This window comes from Camponotus floridanus, unplaced genomic scaffold, assembly GCF_003227725.1.
Source record: "Camponotus floridanus strain SB8 unplaced genomic scaffold, Cflo_v7.5 scaffold129, whole genome shotgun sequence".
Classification (NCBI taxonomy): domain Eukaryota; kingdom Metazoa; phylum Arthropoda; class Insecta; order Hymenoptera; family Formicidae; genus Camponotus; species Camponotus floridanus.
In genome coordinates, this window is record NW_020229247.1 from 387,294 (window position 1) to 411,975 (window position 24,682).

Here is a 24,682-nt window from a genome sequence, read left to right on the forward strand (position 1 = left end):
CCTTTTTTTTGTCGGCGTGGATCTTATCCAGAGTGCCTCTTAAACTCGTGCAATACAGTTTGCGAGTTCGTGTTTTTGCAGGCCATTTTTGAGGTTCGCTCTACTTTTGACTTTTTAGTCCACGAAGGTGAACTTTTATAACGACCGTGTTTGTGATTCGCGTACGTTCAATTAGAATATACGAGAAACTCGGACGTAAGTCCTGCTTCAAGTGCGTCATGGACCTCTCACGATGTCAACGCGATCATTAATTTATGTTTTCAATGGGATCGAGAACTGCCGCCTATTTACCTACTTACTCACGAAAGTCGATATAAACGGAGAAATTTCGTCATAAAAGATGACGTAAACTCAGCTCTCTGATAAAAAAAAAGAGAAATTGCCAGAGACGGAAGTGACTCTCTCCCTTCGGCGCACGATGCACTTTTTTATTTATTTATATCCTTCGTATCTCTTTTCCGCGATCAAAATCCAAATGATTAATTTACTACGTATTTTATCATATTTATTTTGGCTGTAGCTCGCAACGTCAGGTAAAATAAATATTTTTATTTAATGTAAACAAAATATAAGTGTAAATAACATAGCAGCGATATCAAATGATGAACAATTTTTAATTTTGTGATTGAAAATGTGTAACGAGGAAAATCGTTTTTCTTTTTTTCAAAATAAGCGCTCTTTAATTAAAAATTTGTAATTGTCAATGTTAGTTTCCTAAATAAAATAAAAAAAAAAAAGAAAATCGAACGAATTACTTTAAAAAACAGAATCACGCTTTGGTTACATGCTATGTGAAACGACTTTACAGTAATATCTAACAAACGCTAGACGTGAATAGTCTATATAAACCGTAATGGATACGACACTAAATTCTCCTTGCCGCAAATTATATCCTTCTTTTTTCTCTTTACTTCTCCATATGTTTGCTTTATTGCTTTTTTTCGACGGATTTTAATCAATTTTCAATTAACGTAATGAGAAAAGTTTATATCGCGATGACGTCATGTTGAATTAGGTAGTAAATCCGTAATCGCATTAACACACATCCGAAATGATAAATAAAATATTTTGAATAAAAATATAAAAATACAGTTTTTAGTCATATTTTAAACGTATTTAAAAAAACGTATAAATAAGGTTATCACGGAAACTACTGAAAACCTTGGAATAATTTGAAATTAGAGATTTTTTTAATTTATATAATTCTCGAATATATCCTTCTATTTACAACAGAAAAATTGAATTCAAATTTCCGTTTTTGTTGCAACATATTCCGTGGAAAATATTTAGCGTATTCTTTTAATTAAAATTAAAGTAATATTTTACGTATTGAATCATCAATATTATTATGCTTATCGATTCTGATCAATATTTTATTATTTTTCAACAATTTTTCTTATTTTAAGATATTAAATCTATTTACAAGTGTTGAAATATCGCAATTACAATTTTTGCGAATAGATTGTCGGTTTCAAGTCTTGAAAAAAATCGATTGCAGAGGTATCTGAAAGGTTGATTCCACAAGTGCGCGTTCAACAACTGGAGCACATTATTCAATACTCGCTCTTGAGGGACGCTTGAAAACTTTAAAGGGACGATCCCGACATGCGCATAAAATATATCCTAATAGCGGAAAAACGTATTTTGCATTACGTTATATCCCAACGAGAATTATGAGCGGAATAAAAGCGATCTCGCCGAGCATCTTTCGATCTATTTATAAAGTAATCACTTTAATTTATTAGAGTTTACCATGGTATTATACTTGATCAAGTCAAAACACAATTGACAGTCGTAATAATAAATGACTAAACACATCGAAGAATCATATGTTCGTTAGCGATTCTGCCATTCGAGTAGGTTTTTGTCGTGCGCGAAACAGCTGGTTTATTATAGCAACTTTTAATGACACAATGAATCAGATAAGAGATTGCAAGTACGTTCGTCCTAGTTTATTCGATACAATCTGTGATTAAATTTAACGTGACGATAAGAAACGGTAGTATTTGAGTTGACAAAAATTCCCAAATAGGTATTTCCAAGTTACAGTAGTCATTATTTTAAATAACAATGTAGCTTAATTAATAAAAGTAAATTTAAAGCAATCAATTTAATTAATAAAAATAAATTCAGATTTAGTAATAAGCAATATTACTCAGAAGGATAAGACAGATCATTGAACGGAACGTTTCAAAGGGATTTCGGTAAAGGGAGATGTAATGTGTAAGATGGGCTGTTGCAGGTACTGTAATTACGTACAACGATACAATCTCGTAACAAGAAACCCGATCGCCGTGGCCCGTGATCAGGTTTCCCCCGTAAAATCACGACTCTATGTCTACGGATTTCAAGGAAACAAAGACAGCCAAGAAGATAAAAGCCGGATGAAATGGAACAATCAATCGACGTTGAGATAACGGCTCTCTTTATAAAAAAAAACAATGTGAAATTGCTTTCTTCTTAAAATATCGAGCAAAGGATTTTTATGATTTTCAATATTTTATAATTTTTAAATATAGAAAAAAATAACAACTCTTGCAATAAATTTACGAGATGTAAAATAAATGTAATCTAAATTATTAATTAATTTGTGAAAATTTTAACCTAAAGAAAATTGAGAAAATAAACAATAGTAAGTTACAAATATAAAGCATTTATGTGTTATGCGAGATATATTTATTCAAATTATATAAATCAAAATAAAAATGATAAAAATGCATTTCTACATCTCGTACAAATTCTTAAAGCAAACACAATTGTTTATTTTGACGGAAGAATGAATGGTGAACATATATTCTTATTTCTATGTTTAAATATGAGTTTCGTATATCACGATGATCGCGATGTATACGAGACAAATCTACCGGATTTATCTCTTTCGAGGGTGAATCTCTAAGGAATTGGAAACGGAAGTCACAGTGGATGCTCCAGCAAAGAGTACGTGAGAGGAAAGTATGATAAAAAAAAGGCAAATCGATTTTTCTTGCATTCTCAAAAGTACACTTCGATTCCCGACTGAGATTATCCCGACTGTCGATGTCAATCTTGACGAAGTCCAAACTAATAACGCGAAAAGAAAAAGAACAGAAAAAGAAAACATTGCGAAGCCAATTGTTCCGCTTAATTGCCGCTCTCGACGAAACGTGGCGAAAATTAGAGAGGACTTAATTGTACGAGTTATCATTTTTCAAGCGAAGTCGAGCGTTTGACAAATGGAGTCTTTTCACGCAAGCTGCTTTTAGCGACGCCTCGTTGCCCGAAAGTTCTCATTTATTTTCATGCATGTAAAAAAATAATGTTGCAGATGTAAACTGTTGAAAGGTAAAACAGAGAATTTTAATTGCATAACTGAGAGATGCATTTTGGAACCTCTCAACCGCGCAAAAGGAAAAACCGCTATTGATGGCACAAAAAAGCATGAGAACTTTCGAGCATGTTAATAAAAAAAAACCGACAATAAAAGACAACAAAAGACATTCTAACTACTTCAAAAACTTTTTATCAATTAATTAAAAAAATGCTTTTTTTATACGATGTGCCAACGAAAATTCTATTTTTGTTCAGCTTAAATATAAAATGCAGTGATTAGAAAAACGACAACTGAAAATTATAAAATATGCATACGAGAAATAAGTAAAATTCTCCGAGATAACGGATTTAATGCAACATCGTTACAAGTAGAAAGTAGATTTAAAACAATGAAAGCATATAAGAGAAGAAAAAATTACATAGTGGAAAAAATAGAACACATCTTCAAATACGAATCTAGAGGGAATTTTTTTAATAAAAAAATCTTTTATATGAATATGAAGATATAAATGGGAAAGAAAAGTCAAAGGAGTTATTCACGATATGAACTAATCCTATAAAGAATTTCATGCAATTTAAACAAATCTTACAGAGAATTTTATGCAAATTTATCTCGACAAAATTTAAATAAGTTTAAAAATGTAACGATGGAGCATAAGAAGAAAGCTGCGTGTACATTTTTCTCTCTTCATCAGAAAATATAATCTAATCGTATCACGATTTTATAAATTTTTCTATTTCCGATCTTCGCAATATGACGAATGGTGTATTAAAGTTGCATATACGCGAAAAATGTCATGCGCGATGACGTAAAAGAGATGTGATTTTTCGTCTCGAAAGCTGCGCTTTATCCGTCGACATACATATATCGACTGCTCCACCACGAAGACGGCAACATGTCCGTTTGCATGAGATTCATCGATAACCCTGATGGATCACTCGCTATAAAATGCCCGCGTCGAAAGCACGTTTTGTTGCATAGCAGACCTGCATCGGCCGATAAGAAAATTTAAACGTTATAAAAAAAACGTTTTACAAAACTATCGTTTCATTTAATTGATCGGAAAAATAAATGTGCATACGTAGGAAATTATTTAATTGCCCTTATAATACAGTGTTCAATTTCTGCAACACATAAACTGTGAAGAAATTTTCAATTAATTTATAGTAACATTTATTTCAACGAAATTTTCTTAAAAAATCAAATTGAGTTTTGTTTCATCTCTTAAGAATCTTGCCAGATATTATACAGTTTATGAAAATTCTCGTATGTAAGGCGAATGTTTTTCACTACCGTCTTTCCGTAATTTTAATTTATTATCACAGTCGCACTAAGCAATTTTCCTAGCTGACATTTAAGGAAATGGTGAACACATGCATTTTGAGTGCACCGGAAACAGTTGGTTGTAAAACATTTATAAACGCGTTGCTGCGAGCAGAATAATAAATTCGCATTCTATTGTATCGCAACAAAAGCAGATCGAGGTAAAGTCGAGTGTATCAGTATTAAAGTATCAGTATTAAAGCGAGTGAGAAGGATTTTTTGAAATTAATATATAAAATGCGTAATATCCAAATCAGCTGTATTTGTTCCGCAAATAAACTTGTTTGAAAAGGTGATGCTTTTAGAAAGATGTTAAAGAAGGCGATGCTTTTAAAAAAATGTTAAAGAAGATATTCCCTTGCTTTTTAAACATTTATTTTTCAATATCAAAATTGCATTGTATCGATAACACTGATCAACAAAAAAAATAATTTTAACTTTTTCCTCTTATAATTTTGCAGTTTTGGGCTTATTTAAGTGTGCTGATTTCGAGTACGACAGTAGTTTTTTTTTAACAGCTCTTGTTTTTTAATATTTTTAAACTACCCCCTTGAGACATCACGTGCAGTTTTTTTGAGTTTTACTCGACTCTAAATTATTATTATTATTATTTTTTTAACTTTCGATATGTCTTCGACTCGAAGACGTTGTTTACATAATCCAGATAGTTTTTGTTATATTTATAACGAATAAATCTTTCAAAAATATCGAAAACCTATTTCAGAATTTATTAATTGTAATATCTTATAAATAAAAAAAGTAGAGCTGATACAACTAAACTAGTATTTCGTAATCAGTGCCTTAGATATAACCCATAAATACATGTTAAATGTCAGGAAAAAATTTGAGTGTTGACCAGTATAATAAATATTTTTTCTTTGATTTATTTTTAAGAAATAGAAAATCCTCTCGGAGGAAAAAAGGTGTGAAAACGAATGGAAAGCGCATCAACGCGAGAAAGCGAATCTCTCAGTAGTAATGACGCGAATATATGAGCCACGTTCGGGCTCGAGTAGTAGAAACCTGAATACGGAACGACTAGTTATAGTAGTTTGTATGCTCTTCTCTCGCTTCCTTCTCGCGGTTCGTATTTGACTCTCCGGTCGTGTAAGTCTTTCGTAAAACTTTTATCATTGAATTTTCACGAGTTATGAATCAGATAGGATCAAATTGACGTATTTTTCGAACAACTTTGCCAATTCTGCTGCTACATTAAATGTACAAAAAGTAATATGAAGAATCTGATTTTCTATCCATTATTAATATACCTATTAATAATATATTGTATATTTATTTATATATCAATCTGTTTTTTTTTTATATAAATCAGTGCTTATTCTTTATTTATTTACTCGCAACGCGATTTTTACTCGCGGTTTCTCATTCGCGTCACGATTGGAAACGATAAAGACGAAAGTGCCATTAAAATGCGCGAGCTATCGACGCGACAATTTCTGGTCACGATTTTAAAATGCTGTAAACTCACGATGTGACAGATGGAAAAGACGATAGAGCGAAAAAGGAGAGAGAATCGAGACTCATCATTGTACGGCAAGCACAAATCGGAAAATTCAATTGGCGTTTGAAGTCAAGAGAGTTTTATCGTACGAACAGAAACAGGAAATATGATCAAATAAGACCCCCATTAAATTCTACCATCGACAGATAAAATTACACCTATCGGAAAATTTAGTACTATTTATATGTCAATTTGTTGTTCTTTAATCCAGATTTTATCATCCGAAACGTTTAATTCATGTTTAAAAAGGAAAGCTTGATTATTATTACTAATTATCAGTGTATGTAATAAACAAAATAAAAGGATGCTCATACATACACGAAATACAAACAATATTGTTATTTTTATTTTTTTAAAAGAGTAGCGAAAATTTAGCGCCTTCATCTTGAAAGAAACATCTGTAATTTTTTATTCTCAAAAGAAAAAGCATTCACAATAAAGCGAATTAAATTTTCTTCATTGTATCGACAGCACTGGATACGTATACAGGAGCAAAAATGAAAAGGAATGAGTAGATTATGAATGTCATAGAACGAGGATTGAGAATGAGACCGCTAAGAAGCTTTAATGCTGGATTAGTAGCTATAAGCTGAATGAAAAGGAAGAAGGAACGCAGTGAAAAAAGAATGTCTAATACTGGATTATATCAAAATCAAAAGAGACAAGGATTAACTAATAAAAAAAATCGACGAGTGATGAGCGATGAGACATATATTTCTGTAAATTCGCATAAATGTGTGGAATTGGATTTGCAGGAATTCCATTTGTCAGGAATTTCAAAGAATGAAAAACGAAAAAATCGACTTTTTTACGATCGCAATTTATAAAAACTGAATGAGAGACGGATCAGAATGCAAGATAAAGATTTTTTATTAATCTTAACTCTCTCTCTCTCTCTCTCTCTCTCTTTCAAAAAGAAAAGAATCGAAGGAAAGGAAAACGAAGACCCATTACAGATGAAAAGAGGATAAAAAAAAAGTTAATAGAGATGAAAAAAGGAATTAATCTTGATGACATCTTGACGATGCCGATTAATTCGATAATATTGCAAATTATATTCATCCACGATTAATGAATAAGTTAAAATCATTTTTACATTTTTCTCTCTTTATTATATAAATATAAGCGATTGATCAATGCAAGTTACAGGTAAAAGTAACGGTAAAAAAATAATTTTACCACAGTCTACAAATGCGGGAGCACACGATGCAAATATGCCGAGCGCATATTGCACGTGTGCCGTTGCATGCAACACGTGCTGTGCATTCGCAATTGCGAGCGAATAGTGAATAACGTCGAGGGATTGACAAAGTCACGCACACGTGCGTATGGGATATCATGGAAATGTTCGTCGATTGTGAGATTCGCGTAAATATATCTGTACTGGCATCGAACAAAGCTAAATTGAATCTGATACGCAAAAGGTAGTGCCTTTGCGTAAAAAAAATTATACAATAAAAATTACGCACGTAAAACATCCGTGATCAGTTTAATCTCGAATCAACAGCCGATAGCAAATGAATTCCGATCAGCGGCAAGAGAAATTTATGTGTCTCTTCATATAATGATATAGAATATCTATAAAATATGATTTATACACTGATATAATTATCAACGCGTAGTGCAGGAAGTTTTCGCGTATAGGAAGCGATAGACACAAGTGTTTCGTTCCCGATAAATATCTCAGCGAAGGTTCAGCTACCGAGTGATACCATCCTTATTTTTAGATCCCTAACCCTAACATGTTCTTGTTACACGATCCAATAAGCACAATGTGAAATGGAGGAGGATTAGCAGCGACCCTCGCTTTCTTTTTCACGCCGTCGCGGTCAAGTATTTAAGGCGGCGATTTTGCGCCAACGAAAATCGATGACCGGTCTTGGAATCAGTAGCACGACGATGAAAACCTCCTTCCGGTTGCCAAAAATCGAAACTCATTTGCCTGTCACATTGATCAATATTTAAAGTTTACGACAATATTTATTATCCGAAATCCTCGCATCTATACATTTACCTTCCAAAGAAATTTGTTATTATTTTTTTAACAGATACAGTGAATTTATAGTCTCTTATCTTTTTAACAAATTAAAAAATAAAAATAAAATATTTCGACTGTTCTTTGCTTGCCTCATAAGATACGGTATACAATACGGAAAATGATAAAATCACAAAAAATTTTCTTAATTTAGAATTTGTAGACATGCTAATTAATTTGTAGTATACTGAAAAAATAATAATAATAAAAATATAATTGGAATAATATTAAAGATCGATTGTATTTAAAAAAAGATAACAATAATTTAATGAATATTAAAAAAATGAATAAACTGCATATCTTCAAAAATTTCTTTTCGTTCTTTAACAAAATTTGTATATGTATTTAAAAAATATATAAAGATATATCTTTTAAATTTTTTATTTTTTTTATTTCTTCAAACGCTTGAAAAGAATATTAAATATATTACATAATTTTTTTGCACAAGATAAAAATTTGTAAATTTATTTTTGGTCGTCGAAAAATGGAACAAAATATCGCAAGAGACAAGACGAGACGCTATGTTAAAGGCATCAATACATTAACTGTGCGGTGTAACAAAAGATGTGATTACAGAGTTAACAACCGATCAAACTACAGTAATTTACCAAAACAATGTGACACTAAATTTCTCTCGCATCCTCCGACGAACAGGAAAATTTCGGGCAAAAGGCCCCGTTCTATCAAAGGGTCTATTCATTGAGTTTGCAGAGTTTCATAGACGTTGTTGCGATGCACGATGACGCAACACACACAGGCTCGTGTTATGTACGGACTTCTCGTCTAATGAAACTCCGAATATCGATTATTATCAGGACACCTTGTACAGTGGTTTGTACCTTTCGCGCGGCTCTTTGATCTATCTTAGGTAGAAGGTTTAACAACTACCTAGGTTTAAACTACCTAACTAAGGTCGACCTCTCGTTCTACGTGGATTTTCAGAGGGACTTTCACCGGATTCTGCACGAAATTGCTTCATAGTCGTGTAACTTACTTGTAATCTTGGACAAATTTATTCACAACCACCTGTAGGATTTTCATCTCGGAACCTTTAAGTCACCTATTTTTGTAAGCTACGTTTTTCGGTAGTATTTTTAGAGCGATAGTTTTCCACGCGATCCAATAAAACCGTTGCGACATCTCTTTCGAAAAATATTTTAACAGATATTTCCATACGTATATAAATTTCGAGTAAGAATAATATCCGTATGATATAAAAAAAGTATTAGAAGATAAAAATAAAATAAAATAAAAACCGAGAATAATGATGTCTTTCATTATATTTATTTTTACTTTGTTTAAAAACAATCATTAATTTTTTAATCACTTTATTTAATTTTGATTAATGTTTCTACTTATTTGGTGTACATACTTATAAGGAAATATAAAATTTACTTTTTCCTTCATTTTAATTTACTTTTCCCTTTAATTTGATTGTGCATTCAAAATTTTGGAAATTAATGTTATTGTTATTAATATTATTTAAATCAATTTATTTTTGCACAATTCACATTTGAGTATAATATTATGCGCAACCTGGCTAATTGGGCTACAGTAGACTTAGCTCCCTGTCAGTTAAGATTCTGCCAAATGGGAATACATACAGAATCGGCTTTGTGTGAGTAGAGTTAATTATTTAAAGGGTTACATAGGTCTCGAGAGATTCGCGGCTCTCCTACATTATTCGTAGCAAATAGGATCATTGCAAATTTGAAGGAGAATTCTACAAAGCTCTGTTGAATATTGCATGTCAGAAAGATAAGTCAAGTTGTCTTTACACATGTATACGCCTATGTTAGTAATAATAAAAGAGAGAGAGAGAGAGAAGAAAAAGAAGAAGAAAAAAAAGATAGAAAGAAAGAGAAGAGAGAAACGCACTTCGACTGATCTCTTATTCGCTTTAATAAAGGATGAATTTCGTACGAGGATCTAAAAAGTCTGACAAGCGAGATGTTTTTCATGACATATAATCAGCTGATTATCTTGCAAATTACAAAATGCTTTTAAGAAAATTCATATAACAGCCTCGTTAAGAGAACTGCATGTTATTCGCTCAACAAAAGACAGAATTAATAAAAGACAAAAGCACATATAATATTGTTAAAGATAAATACGTGAAAAAATTTATGTACATCAATCATGATGAAAGAATTATAAAAATAAGTTATTTTTTTTTTATTTTGTAAAAACAAAATATTTTATTTTTTAATATTATTATTTTTATACAAAAAACTGCGTATAATTAAAAAAAATTTTTTCGCAGCTTTAAATTTTTTATTAAGGCTTGGAAAAGGTATTTATTTGATATATCTTTTTAATGAATGATATTCGTTTCCGATGTCTGACTAACATGAATAATAAAATATATTTGTGACTATTATTGAATATCTAAAAATAGATTATATATTAAAATACAAAAATTTCAAAAACATTAACTTATGTTACGTAATTTATATCTTTATATAATCACCAGAGAAAAAGAGAGTAAAAAATTCATTATATTAATAGTTTTTTTTATATTATTTATAGGTTTAACAAAGCAACTCTGTAAATTATTTCCTTCGCAATTAATTGGCATGAAATGGTATCTAATTCCCCATAATTGTATGTAATACCTCGACACAATAGCGCATTTATCTCCGTATATAATGATGACTTCGAAGATATCCATTGAAATTGGCAAAGATTTCACTATACTGCACTAGATTGCAACCTCAATTACGGATCGGATAAGATACGCGATTGAACAGAGCAGGTAGAGGAACATGGCTTTTTCAGTCGAATATATATGTAACTCTCTTTAGATTTCACGAGACACTCATTCGAATTCTCTTTCGAAATAAAAAAAAGCTCCTTCTAAAATTTTTACTAAGATTTTCACTAATTTGTATCGAAATTTTTTCAAAAATAAATATTAATGCAGTGCTTTTAATATTTTGGCATCTCAAGATATCAAGATATACCTGTATATAATATATATATATATATATATATATATATATATATATATATATATACTCGACATAGTATAATAATCTTCAGAACATATATTTTAATAATTTTAAAAATAAGTTACATTAATATCTCTTTTTATTTAATGTACGAAAAAAGATAAAATTCTAATTTTATAAATAACTAAGCATGAACTAAGAAATTAATTAAAATATTAAAATTATAATTATTAATATTAAAATATTAATTAAAAATGTATTTCAAGAATGTCTTGAGACACTCAAGAAAAAAAGGCATTGAGTTCAGCTCATTTAATTATAAAATTTTATTTCTGTTTCAGCTGTTGAGTTCAATCGTGGTAGTCGGTGGAACAAACGTAGCCGGTGCACTAACACATCACCCTCGGGAATTGGCGCAAAGACAGGCATTCCTCGAAACCCGACAATGTGTTGAAGCACGTTTGACCACACAGAGGGAGAATCAGCAACAGGTACGTTGCTGCATTCACGAAAAATTCGTACGTCGACTTCGACTTACATATGTGGCTCGACATATGTCTAATAAAAAAATTAAAAAATAAAAGTAGAAAAATTTATAAAATATAATTTCAATAACATAAACTTGATAAAAAAAAATAAATTGTATTTAAAATAAAAAAAAGTGATTTTCTAATTATTTATAAAGCTAATGCTGTTTTAGAAAAAAACTTTAGGATGTAAAATTTCATTTTAAAAAATTAAGAAATGTCATTTATATCAAAGTTATACATTTAAAAAAAATAAAACTCTAAATATGCGCATGTAATAAATATAATTCAAAACAAAGTTACTGAAAAGTATATTATTAATAAGTCAAGAAAAAAGAAGAGCCACAAAATTCAAAGAAAACAAATTTCAAAAGCTCTCTAAAGTTTCCCGAAGAAGAAAATTGAAAAGTTAACCGAAAGGTGAACAATAAAATTTATTTACCGATACGAAGGAAAAAATAAATAAAATCATAAAAGATCTCATAAAAAGAACCTGGAAAATCTTATTTTCTATGTGTAGTTGAAGAAAGAAATATATTTCTTGTCGAGAGATGTTACGCTATATTAAAGATATCTTTTACAAAATACTTCAACAGAACCAATTTATAAATTCGTTATTGTTATAATCTCAAATGATAAAGATATATTTGCGGCCGCGCATGATTTAAATATCATAAACCTCTATTAACGGTAAAAATATTGTTACACGTTTAGAAATGTCACAATAATTGTAACACACACCGTGAAATATATTTAAACCAATTCCTCTTAATCGACATTGAAAGCCACATCACGGAAATAGCAATTATCTTATTCCTCTGGGATGTCATCCTACGAAATCTCCAATAATTGACGTCTTTATCAATTATTAATAACGTCATCAAATGTTCATGTAAACCGCAACATGAGCGAGCGAATATATGAAGATTTCGAGTTCTATATTTAGAAACCATCCATTTCAATAAGAAAGCAAATTTTCAAAAATCCTTGCAAAATTAATTAACATAGAACTTTAGCTTAAATGTAAATCTAAGAAATATCTTGATGAAACATTCATAAGGAGAATAATCCACCAGATATTTTAATTATGTTGACAATTCTAGTAAAACGCATATTTTCTGAAGAAAGAAATATCGATTAATTGAAATCAGTAATATTATCAGTAAATATTAGTAAAAAACTATAAGATTATCTCGCAGAGAATTAATTTCTTTCGAGTGTAATAATCTTTTTCTATCATGAAACAAGAGATATGACATTTATAATTTTTATTGGAAAATGTTAAGTAGAAACGGCTTTAAAAAATGAGCCGAATGAAAATCATAAGAGCGAAATTTCATGAATCTTCAGTTGGATTATTTTGTAAACGAACAAATTAAAAAAATCTACAACGAATGGGCACGAAAATCGATTAAAATACGTCAGATATTCAACAGCACAATATCCGGTACAAATTCAATCAACTCGAAGATGAAAACGCGCCGTTAGGAATTTGTGACTCACGTATATATCTCGTTATATCGGACATGTGATTAAAAATCTCTCTCGCACAAGGGATATTAACAGAAGTAACGAGCGATTCGAATTCGGAAATTAAAAAGAACTTGCTGATAAAACATTTCATAAGGAGCCGTAAATAAATATATATACAAAGTATATAGAAAGTTTAATAAACATTCTTCCGCAAATTTCTTCATAAGTTTGCAATTAAGTTTTATATTTCATTCCGACCCGCAATTTTAAAAATAATATTGCATTATTTAAAATTATATTTTTCTCGAATATTAAGATTTTTTATAGTATATGAGAGATATCATGATATTAAATATAATTTTTTTTTAAATTCAGCAAATGTAACGATTCAATGTTATGTCATTTTAAAATATATATAAAAATATATCCTCTTGCGTTACGTAATATGTTACATTTGAACATACAATGTTCAATATACGTCTACATTTCTGCTTCAGAAATAATTTGTGCGAGTATATTTGAATTGTTTCTCTCGCGAACAATCAACGGCAAATTGACGGGAAGCAACGTTTCATGGAATTATTATGTCGCAAAAAGCGGTGGTTTAATGAACAGTAACGTACTGAATCAACCTACACCCTTGAATAGGCCTTTGTTGGATACCTCGTGAGCGAGCGGGCGTATTATTGTTAATGATTTTCATGAAAACTTTATTTCGTTAGCGCGCTGAACGATATTGCGTAAATCGTTAATTATTTTACAATATCACGGACTCGATAATGCCACTGTACTTCACTGTTGCTAATAGAAGCTTGGTACGTGTATTAAAACAATATTGCGTGTGTATTCAAAAGCACGTGAATTCGCTCCGAACATGTGTTAGTCGACCAACAAAGCCGCGGTGAATTTATTTTGCGTGAACGTGTTGTCCAGCAGTCGAAAAATAATAGACGAGTTATTTGCACAAGACTTCAATAAAACAGACCGCACCGATTGTTCATTAACTATTTGTTCTGCTTCAATGTACGTTTGATGTATTGTATTAAAGCACACCTACACCTCTGTCTTTTTTTTTAACGTTGTATAAGTAAATTTTTGCAAAAATAATAACAATAAACATCGAAGTAATAATATTTTTGTCAATAATTAAATATAATAAAACAGAAAATTCCAGCTTTATTACCGATTTATTTTTCATCGTAATATGTATGTGTATATGTGTGTATTCGTAATTATTACTTGTATTTTTATTTTTCATATTATATTTTCAGTTATTTTTCGTTAGAATGCGTTCTATTATTAACGTTAAAAAAAATCTCATAATTTTTAAATATTATATACACGTAAAAGTAATCAAATAAATATTTTTTTCAAGATATTAAATCTCATTGTGTATCCGGTATTAAAAATATCACCACGCGACAGATACACAGTCCTAATTCTCTGATGACAATTTACTTCAGCGCACAAAAATAACTGAAATCGAAATAATTGCCAGAAAGCAGCGATGATCTATTAAAGCTAGCATCTTATCGAGCATCGCTCATAACCATGATGGGCCATCCGACCGGCCGCCGGCTTTATGCTATTAATCAGAAATCTGTGACCTGTCGCGATATCCATCGGCTATTATTCGCGTCTACTCGTCGATCGCCCACAATCACTCAATATATATGTGACAGCCTCGAACGTGCATGCTCGTTTAACGACGAATAATGTGCACCGAGACACGCGCGAGCCTATATTCCTCTCTTCTCATTCAACGATATTGACAAAGTCAATTTTAGAAGAGAAGAATGCCAAAATAGCAACAGAAAATAACCCACTTTCAGAATTTAAAATAAAATTTTTAACAAAAAATTCTTGAAAGAAAATGCAATTAAATTAGAATTTATTTATCCTACTTAATTTCACCTTTAAAAAAATTAAAATAAAATAATGGTGAATAAGACTATTTTTCCTATTTTTATGTTAATATTTAATATATTTAATATATTGTTTAATATTTCATATATTTAATATATTATTTAATATTTCATATATTTAATATATTTATATTGTTTAATATTTAATATTGTCAAATATTCGTAAGTCGTCAACATCGTTGGTGGCATCAAAATAAATAGCAGTCTCGATAAAAATCTTGGGACGCTTTATGTAGAATCGACATTGCATAGAATCGCGATTGCATACTGTGTTACGCGAACATACATATCGCGATTCTAAAAGCGCACAGCTATGTCCGACGCGTATCGATCATCAACGTAAAGCTTGTCGAACGCTTGTCATCGACTTCGTCCGCACTTGAGAAGTTCCCACGATGTTGACGAGATCTACGTGTCGAACAAAGCGCCGCGCAATATTGCTCCCCCGCAAGCAGTGAGGGTGGTATGTCAATTCGATATACATGATCCCTGTAGAATAACAAAGATTATCGGCTATCGTAAAAGTTGTTCTTTCATTTCACGGTATTATACGATTCCCGTTTCGATCGTGGGAACGCATTGTTACATGCAACTCGTACCGTTTTTCATATTTGATAAGAAAACGACATGTTATTCGTGGTACTCTCTAAACAATATCACGCGAATAAATATTAAATTTATTATTAATTCATTTAATATTAATATAAAATTTATTATTAAATTTATTATTAAATAATTCTATGCATTTTATTATTCAATTGCATATAGCATAAATTTAGTTTATTTTCTTTTTCAATCGCGTGTAATTTTCTAAGAACGTCACAATTATATTAGAACAAATCACTAAGTTTGAAGAATACTCGATTAAGTTAAAAAATGATTCCAACATATTTTATATTATCAAGATAAAATATATATACGCGTAGTATGTATATCTTCGATGGTTATCCAAATAATGAACTTTAACTCTCAAGGCTGAATTAATCTGCAACTCCTCTTCACATTGATTTATCTATTATAATCCTGTTACCCCTTGTTACAGATTACTTGAAATCCTTCTCAAGGTGTAACTTAATGGCTATTATCGATCCATTATCACATAAATGAAATGAGTTAGCATAATATAATGCTAGTTAATCTGATGAAATATAAAAGTATTTTTGAATAATTATTAAAACTATCGGCAAATAAAGATAGAAGATGGAAAAATTAATTATCGTTTTTATTATTTCAAGTTTATTAAGATTTAAAGATTTATGCTTTTATAGTTATATTCAATAACATGCTTTTATAATTGAATTCTTATATTTGAATTCATATTTTCATGATTTTCTATTGTACTTTATTATATATCCCTCTATTTATCTTATTTATCTTATTTATTTTTAAATTATACATCAAAATCGATTGTCTTTTATGATATTAATTTATTTTTCAGGAAAGACTTCTGCTCAGCGTATTACCTAGACACGTGGCCATGGAAATGAAAGCCGATATAGCCGGAAAGCCAAAGGATACGATGTTTCACAAAATTTATATTCAAAGACACGAAAATGTCAGGTACGTCATATTGAATAATAATCACTTAAGTTACGCGCTTAAAAAAAATTATTTAAAAATGCTATTTCAATATTTGTCACTTTCAAATCCACTTTATCACTTTAATTCAAAGAAATTTTTTTATTATAGCTTATATTATTATCATTACATTATACAATTGTTACGAACAATGTTATCCTATGCTGAATTCAAAATGACATAATTATTCGATCATGTAATTATAATTGTGAACTTCAAAATGGAAATTTAATGCGTTATGTCGTGCACCTGATTTAAATGTACGCAGTACCACATAGAGAATTCTAGATCGACTTGTAATGGGTTGAGATGTAACATCCAAACTTTCATATCTGACATTTCACTAAGCTAGGATCAATTTAACTTAACCGGCGAATTTGCAAAGAGCAAATATCACGTTCATTTAACTTTAATGAGTTTCCGCGAGCTGACAATTTTTCATTAGACCTTTCTTTTCTTTTCAAGTGGTTAAGTCAACATTTGACTGTTTAAAAAAATCTTTTATAGTTAAAATTAATTATCAAAAATTATTTGTTTGCCCAGAATTTATATATTATGATTAAAGCGAATTTAACGTGAAAATAAATAACTATGTAGATATTTATTTAGTTTCAAATATTTCAGTATTCTATTCGCCGATATTTGTGGATTTACTTCGCTCTCCGATCAATGCACTGCCGAAGAACTCGTCAGATTGCTCAATGAACTTTTTGCACGGTAAGAGAAACGTTATAAAAAAGAAACTATTGCTTTTAGCTTTAAATTTGCTTAAAAGTCTCACACATATTAAGATAGATAAACATTACAACAAAAAGCATTTTACTGTTTCTCCTTTTCAAAATAAATATTATTTTTTTATATTTATATATTTTTCCTATCCATGAATTTTTCGAAACGTACACTTGTAAGATCAATATTTTTGAACATTGCTACAAAAAACAAAATATAATTTTAATGCATAAATCTTGAAAAATTGCGCTTTTCTATAACAATTATATATGTATTGAATTCTTTTGATTTCATAAAACTTTTCACAAATCTGGCGACTTTAAAAGAAATGCAGCAGCATAAATCAACAACGTTGATTTCTATCTTATTTGACTCGCGATATCAATTTCTTTTTCCTTTGTTCTTTTCAACATTGATCTCTTGGGTCTCGTAAACATTTTTGTTTCTCCGGTTCACAGAATACTCTCTTTATATCCACGGATATAAATCCCCTTTGCAGTTTTGCGAACAAATTGTATCGTTTAATATCACTTTGACACGCGTTTGCGTTTCGCAAACTACATACAAGTCACATTATTGTAATCTTCAAATCGAATTACATAACGTCCATGAAAGTTCCTTTGATCCGACTATTCCACCCACACGAGAGAGATCATCCGAGATGTCAAACTAAAATTGTATCGTATAAAATGCATAATATTTCTAGATTCACGAATAATAAAAATAACACGCTGCTATTCATAGAATGTTCTAAATATATTATGTTTTCGAGAGTAGTTTTTAATATATATTTAATATTTAATAAGGAGGATAAAGCTTTAATAAAAATATATATTAAATATATATTTAATATATATTTTTATTAAACCTTTATCCCCTTTATCTTGACGAATACCATATGTCTTATGTTTGTAGCCAGAGTTTTTCGGCACCGTTGATACCCTCCAAGTTTCCCTCGATCGAGTCATATTCCTTATGTCCGACGAGCCCTTGGAAAGGGCTTCAACAGCTTTAGATTTCGTGTCCCTGGTGACTTTTCGGGTCAATAGGGTCTACTTATCCTAGTACCAAGAGGGATTTGCTAAAAGCTCATAAAGGCGGCTTTCATGTGTCAGTACAAGAGAGAGATCACTTTTTGAGCTTCTGTAAATGCAACGCCTTCATTCTCACAATAAAAGACAAAATTACCTCTTAGAAAGAATGCTCGGGGCGATAAGATAGAGAACATAAAAGAGTGTAAATAACGTCGAATCTCGATAAAGAATGCGAGATAAAATTTTCCTCATTCTGACATTATTAAAAAATAATAATATATCGCGTATACCTTTTCAGTTTATATTGAAAAAAATTACCAATCGATTACTTTTAAATATTTTTATGCAAAATATGTTTATCAAAAGCACATATCTTTTATGCATTTTGTATAATAAATAAACAGTAAATGTTGCGCATGATATTTCAATATTAATAATGAAATAAAAATGCGTACTTCCTTCGTTTTGCGGCAGCCTGCGGTTGGCAGGAATAAAAAGCCCTTTTACCGATTTAACTCTCAAAGATTTATGCGATAATATGTTAATAATCAAATTATTTAATTGCCATATTCACGTCGCAACTATATACGCAGCTCCATCGAGATTGTTATTTTGTGTATATATCATATTTAACTAGTTTAACATAATATATACCCTATGTGTTACGCGGATTTGCCGCGCGTGAAATATTAATATCACCCTTCCGGCGCCCCGAATTAATTTCGTATAATATGCACCGCACAGAGTGCGACGTTACTGAATATCTAATCTGAATAAACCGATTATCTACCGGCTGTTAGGGTCTTTCCTTTTGTTGACGTGCTATCTCTATCTATCGTTTGAATTAATTTAATCATATTTATATCACGTAATCCTACTCGATCACCTTTTCGTATTGAACCAATTCAGTCAATGTTAAGAAAAAGATAATAATAAAAATTAGATTAAAAAATATATCTATAGATACGGTATACTTAATTATAAATTACAAAGAAAGCTTTAACGAACATTTTGATATGAATAAAAACGCCTGATATTATGGCTTCATATGAAATTACGTTAGAAAAATATTGCAAAGTTACGTGAAATATGAAGTGTACGTGGGAAAAAATAGTAGATATTTTTATCCACAGTGTTACGAGCGTGGCTTTCACGAGTCTGTTTAGCTGCAAGAGTCACAGCGTTACGTAATATTTTTACGAAAAAGGTTTCTCTTGATTTCTTATAAATTTCTCGCTCGACAGAGTCAAGCAGTTTCTTCGATATTATTGCGTTTAAATGAATCATGGCGTTAAATTTGTCGGAAATCCTTCGCAGGTTTGACAGGCTAGCCTCTGAGCACCACTGCCTCAGGATAAAGCTCCTCGGGGATTGTTATTATTGCGTTTCCGGACTTCCGGAGCCACGACCCGATCATGCTCATTGTTGCGTAGAGATGGGATTGGACATGATAGATGCAATAACGTAAGTCTGCATGTTTCTTTACTTTACCTTCGCGTAAGCTTCATTAAATTTTTATCATATGTAATAAAGCTTTATTGTTAAAACATGCTAAATCAAATTTTTTTTTATGGTATAGATACACAGAAAAAAGGACATTTTTGTTCTGAAAATATATTTAGTTTTAACATGAAAATCTTGAAATGGAATTATATTGCGTTAATTAAAGAAAAATATAATTGCTTGAATAATTTCTTACTTAAATGAAGCCATTTTATATAGTTCAAGAAAAATATATTCTTATGATTTAAGATTTAATTTTCTCGAATGGAAAAGAAACAATGTCCGATGGAAAATAATATTTTTAAATCAAACATTATAATTTTTTTAAAGTAGAATTAAATAATTATATATTCTTGAGATGACAATTACAATATTAAAGTCAGACGATAATATTGTTGAAATTTAAAAGTATTAAATTCTTCTAAGAAGATTATAAATTGTTGCGTGTATACGAAACAATGAACGCTTTATTCTTTTTTCTGTGTAACGATAAATACAATTAAAGCAAAATAAAAATTTTATCGCGGTTTAAAACGTATCCTATTTGAAATCATAAAATAACAAAAAAAAATCCGTATCATAGAGGTTTCGTCGGCAACGTCAAAGGTTCGCGTAGTATTTTATATCCTACTGATGCTTGACATTGGACAAAGGAAAAACGCAAGATGAAATAGTTGAAGATAGAATATCGAAAGCTGCCCGGAAGCGAACTAAACGGATCAAAGTAACATATGAGCAATAAATGATGCTTTCGTTTATATCCACGAGACGACCGCAAAACTATCGGCGTAGCTGCATCCTATATGTCTCGCTTTCGTTTCATTCGTGTTTTCATAAAACGTCAAAGAGAAGATTTCCTCAGAGAGCACGGTATATGCGATTGAGGTCGATACATCGAAATACGAGCATCATGAAAGACCCTCTGGTCTTTCCATGGATCACTGAATTGCAGATAAATTCCCGGCGAATATACGCGTTTAAATTCCAAATTTAATCTCGCTTTAAATCCTCGTCATAAATTTCTCTTCGTTGAAATTTGACAGTGTCTGTTAGTTTCTCTCGCTCGAAATACTTTGCGCGAAAACCCTTCTGTCAAACCGCGACAGAAAGTCAATGGCTGCGTTCAGCAGGAAAAGTTGCTTCGCAACTGTTGTAAAATTCGTGAATCTGATTTGGGTATGCTCTTAGATTCAGTCGAAACTAAGAGCATATACCAATCAGGCTCACAAATTTTACAGCAGTTGCAAAGCAGTTTCTTCTGCTGAACGCAGCCAATGCGCGGATAAAAACGCACGAGAAATCATGTATGAAAAGAGAAGAAATCGAGAGATATCGAATAATAACTATTGCAATCGAATGTGGATTAATCGTGTCGCGAAAGAGAATAGAATATTTACGCGTTAAAATATAACACATTTGTCTTCTCGCGTTTCATTAATAATGAAAATACTTTGACCTATCCTATAGTTCGAGCATCGAAATAACATTCTTCGAGCTACGCTTAACGATCAAAGTTTGTTTTTATTGCATGCTAGCTCGATTATCCGGCCACTTCTGCGCCTAATGACGGCAAAGAAGAAACAATAACTCGACGCGTCCGTATCTCTTCGTAGATTGGTTCGCGAAGTAATGGCCGTAAACGTGAATATGAGAGTTGGCATCCACACGGGCCGGGTTCACTGCGGGGTTCTCGGCTTGAGGAAATGGCAGTTCGATGTTTGGAGCAACGACGTGACCCTAGCCAATTACATGGAAAGCGGAGGGATACCCGGGTAAGTACGAGCAATTTTGCTCGAGATATGTCAGCCCTCAATCGACTCGCTCTCTTCAAATCTCACCCCGATTGATAGCGATAAATTACATCCCGTGAACCGGTACAATTTTATGCGTGTCTTGTTCCTTATTAAATATCTCGAATATTTCGTATAAAACTTTACTGTGCTTGCGAAATTTATTTAGATAAAAAAATATATTTGCAAAAAAATATATTTGCAAAAAAATATATTTGCAAAAAAATATATATCCTCTGTTGAAAGATAATTTAATGTAACAATAACAAGTGTCAGGTGAGAAGAATGAGATGAAGGGTATGGTATTTCGCAGACGCGTGCACATCACAAAAGAGACTTTAGATTGTTTGGGAGGATATTACGAAGTCGAGGAAGGTCGCGGAGGCGAGAGAAACGCGTATCTAAAGGACCACAACATCAGAACTTATTTAATTGTCCCTGGAGATACGTTTAAGGACAATATAACTAGTTCCGGGATGCGAAAGAATTTTCCAGCGAACGGTAACGTGTCTAAAGAGATGAGGGTTATGGGCCATGGCTCGCAACACGGAAAACAAACCAAGTAAGAACTCATTAATTATTACTGCTTAATCTTTTAGTTCTTGATATAGCGTCACAGATAACAATATACAATATTACTCAAGTAATTTCCGAAAAATCTAAAAAATTCTAAAACGGAATAAAATTGTTCTTAATAATTCTGCGATAATCAAAAGATAATTGTATAAATTGTCCTATCCGCGATTTTTCAATTTACACAATAATTATTTTAATTATTTGTTTTTACTCGTTCCCAGAAAAATAATAAAATAAATGAAAATATCATATTAATAAATTGATAAAAATAACGCGATTGATCTGTAATAAACGTTACAAATATGAAATGATCAACATCGTCATCTTATATTTGAATAACATTTGCCGTATGTTTTATTAGTAGATTAGGCTTCGGTGAAATTATCGAGAGCGAAAAGGACCCCGAAGATGAGGTAAACGAGTATCTGATGCGAGCAATCGATGCTAGAAGCATAGATCGATTGAGAGCGGAACATTGTACACCCTTTATATTGAAATTTCGAAGACCGGATGTCGAAGAAAAGGTAATATTAAATTAAAGAAAAAACGTAAAAATAATCCTCGAATTATGAATATGTATATTTTTTATAATCTTGTATCTTTTAATAAAATGAATTTTAATATAAAATAATTAACGCAATGATATTTATTAGAATTATTATCGAATCTTTATTATTGGAAATTTCATAAAATACTCGTTTTTTATAATTATTTTTTATTATAAAAATATTATTTTTATAGAATGTACTAATTACTCGGGAGAGTTATATTTTACGTTCGTATTATTTCGAGAGTTCGCAATTAATTTATAATAGTAATACATACAAAATACAAGTTATAATTACATGTTCATACTGCGTATACGATTAAATTCAACTAATCGGCGCGGTAATCCATTAATAGAAGTCCGTTTAAATTTAATTAAATTTTGGTTAATTCGCTAAACGGGTATTTGGATTATCCGGCTTCCGCGTGATTTAATCGCCCCTCGCGATCGATTTGCATTCTATATTTTCGCGTTGAAACAAAAATTTCGAATTGTTCACGAATTGTTCGTAATGAGAAACCAACAGTTGAAATAAATGCAAATGCATTAACGATAAATATTCGCTAGTGCAAATGAAAACAATACCGGATATTGCAGTTGTTTTAATTACCTGTTGCAGTATTCGCGAGAAAGAGACAGGATGCTCTCAGCTTACTTCGTGTGCTCCGGTTTCGTCTACATGGTCGTTGTGGTCGCAATAGCCATCACCCTCACTGGGTAAATACACACGTGGTCGATAAATTCCACCTTCTACACAATATTTGTACCTTCACACTACTCACGATTCACATATATATGTTTTATCCCAATTGGAATCTCCGTTTCATTAATGATAGTAACTACCGAATGATCGTGACGTCTTACGGTCGCGTCTCGAAGAATAATATAGGTCGCGGACTTATGCTGTTGCTATCCCCTCTCTTACGCGACGTTTTACGCTGTTCCTACCCCCTCTCCTACTCGCGCGAAGGACAACAAAGCGGCCACATGTAAACAGTAGCGGTATACGTCACAGAAGAAAATACCATTCAATAGTTAATACAGAGACCGTTACCGGCCTTGAACCGGTGCGTGTTTTACGTGTGTGTACTTCGGACAAGAATTTTTGAGTTTAATCTCTTACGAGGATTTTAGCCGTAGACAAAATTTAAACCAGTTATTGGCCTGAGTATATTGATCGTTGTTCAGATCAATTAATAAAAAAATATTTAAAAAATTTAAAAAAAAAGTTAATACATGTATATTTGTTACAGCTACGAAAATGTAACGTATAACGAATGAAAATATATTCGGAATATTCTGTTCCTTGAACTTTGAATTGGTAATGAACAAGTGATGTGTATCACAATTTTACATTATTTTAATTATCCCATTTCATTCATTAATTCGCATCTTTAGTCTGAAAATAATTATTTCATACTTGAGTAGGAAACAAGAATTTAAATCTCTATCTTTTCGAGATTTCTACTCTAAATAAATACACAGTAAAAAATTGTGTGTCCATATGTTAAAATTTTCTTGGGTTCCACGTTTTGATTAGTACTTTAATGTAACATTAACATGCAACTTTTATGTTATTATTTTTATAACGTTTTCATGTGTTATATTTATATCAACTTCATAATTTAACACTTTGTATATGTCTCTTAAAAATGGAATATTATTTTGAATATTTTTAACATAATCATTTTAAACCATCAACATGTCTCAAATTTAGTTTAACATTCTAAGAAAAGTTAAAGTAAATCTTCAAATAATCTTAAACTTTGACATACAAAATAATCAAATTTACTAAAATCAAATGTTTCTATTACAAATAATTTAAATGAAAATAATTACTATTATATTATGTTAATGTCCTA

The 24,682-nt window shown here is 31.0% G+C and overlaps 2 protein-coding genes across 4 annotated transcripts in view; one reads left to right on the forward strand and one right to left on the reverse strand.

Moving 5' to 3' along the window:
- LOC105258715 overlaps positions 1 to 23,856 on the reverse strand; it is a 90,997-nt gene extending 67,141 nt beyond the window's left edge. The window contains exon 1 of the mRNA XM_025405975.1: positions 23,431 to 23,856. The gene's annotated coding sequence lies outside the window, so the exon portion shown is untranslated. The remainder of the gene's footprint in view (positions 1 to 23,430) is intronic.
- The window catches only part of LOC105258714 (adenylate cyclase type 6), an 88,229-nt gene that overhangs the window by 54,625 nt on the left and 8,922 nt on the right, over positions 1 to 24,682 (forward strand). For 2 of the 3 annotated variants that reach the window (XM_011270167.3, XM_025405972.1), the window contains exons 7-14: positions 11,480 to 11,629; positions 16,502 to 16,623; positions 17,266 to 17,358; positions 19,722 to 19,868; positions 21,521 to 21,679; positions 22,011 to 22,259; positions 22,635 to 22,797; positions 23,440 to 23,537. In XM_011270167.3, the coding sequence (XP_011268469.1) occupies positions 11,480 to 11,629; positions 16,502 to 16,623; positions 17,266 to 17,358; positions 19,722 to 19,868; positions 21,521 to 21,679; positions 22,011 to 22,259; positions 22,635 to 22,797; positions 23,440 to 23,537 (1,181 nt within the window). The remainder of the gene's footprint in view (positions 1 to 11,479; positions 11,630 to 16,501; positions 16,624 to 17,265; positions 17,359 to 19,721; positions 19,869 to 21,520; positions 21,680 to 22,010; positions 22,260 to 22,634; positions 22,798 to 23,439; positions 23,538 to 24,682) is intronic. The other variant, XM_025405971.1, reaches the window with a different exon arrangement.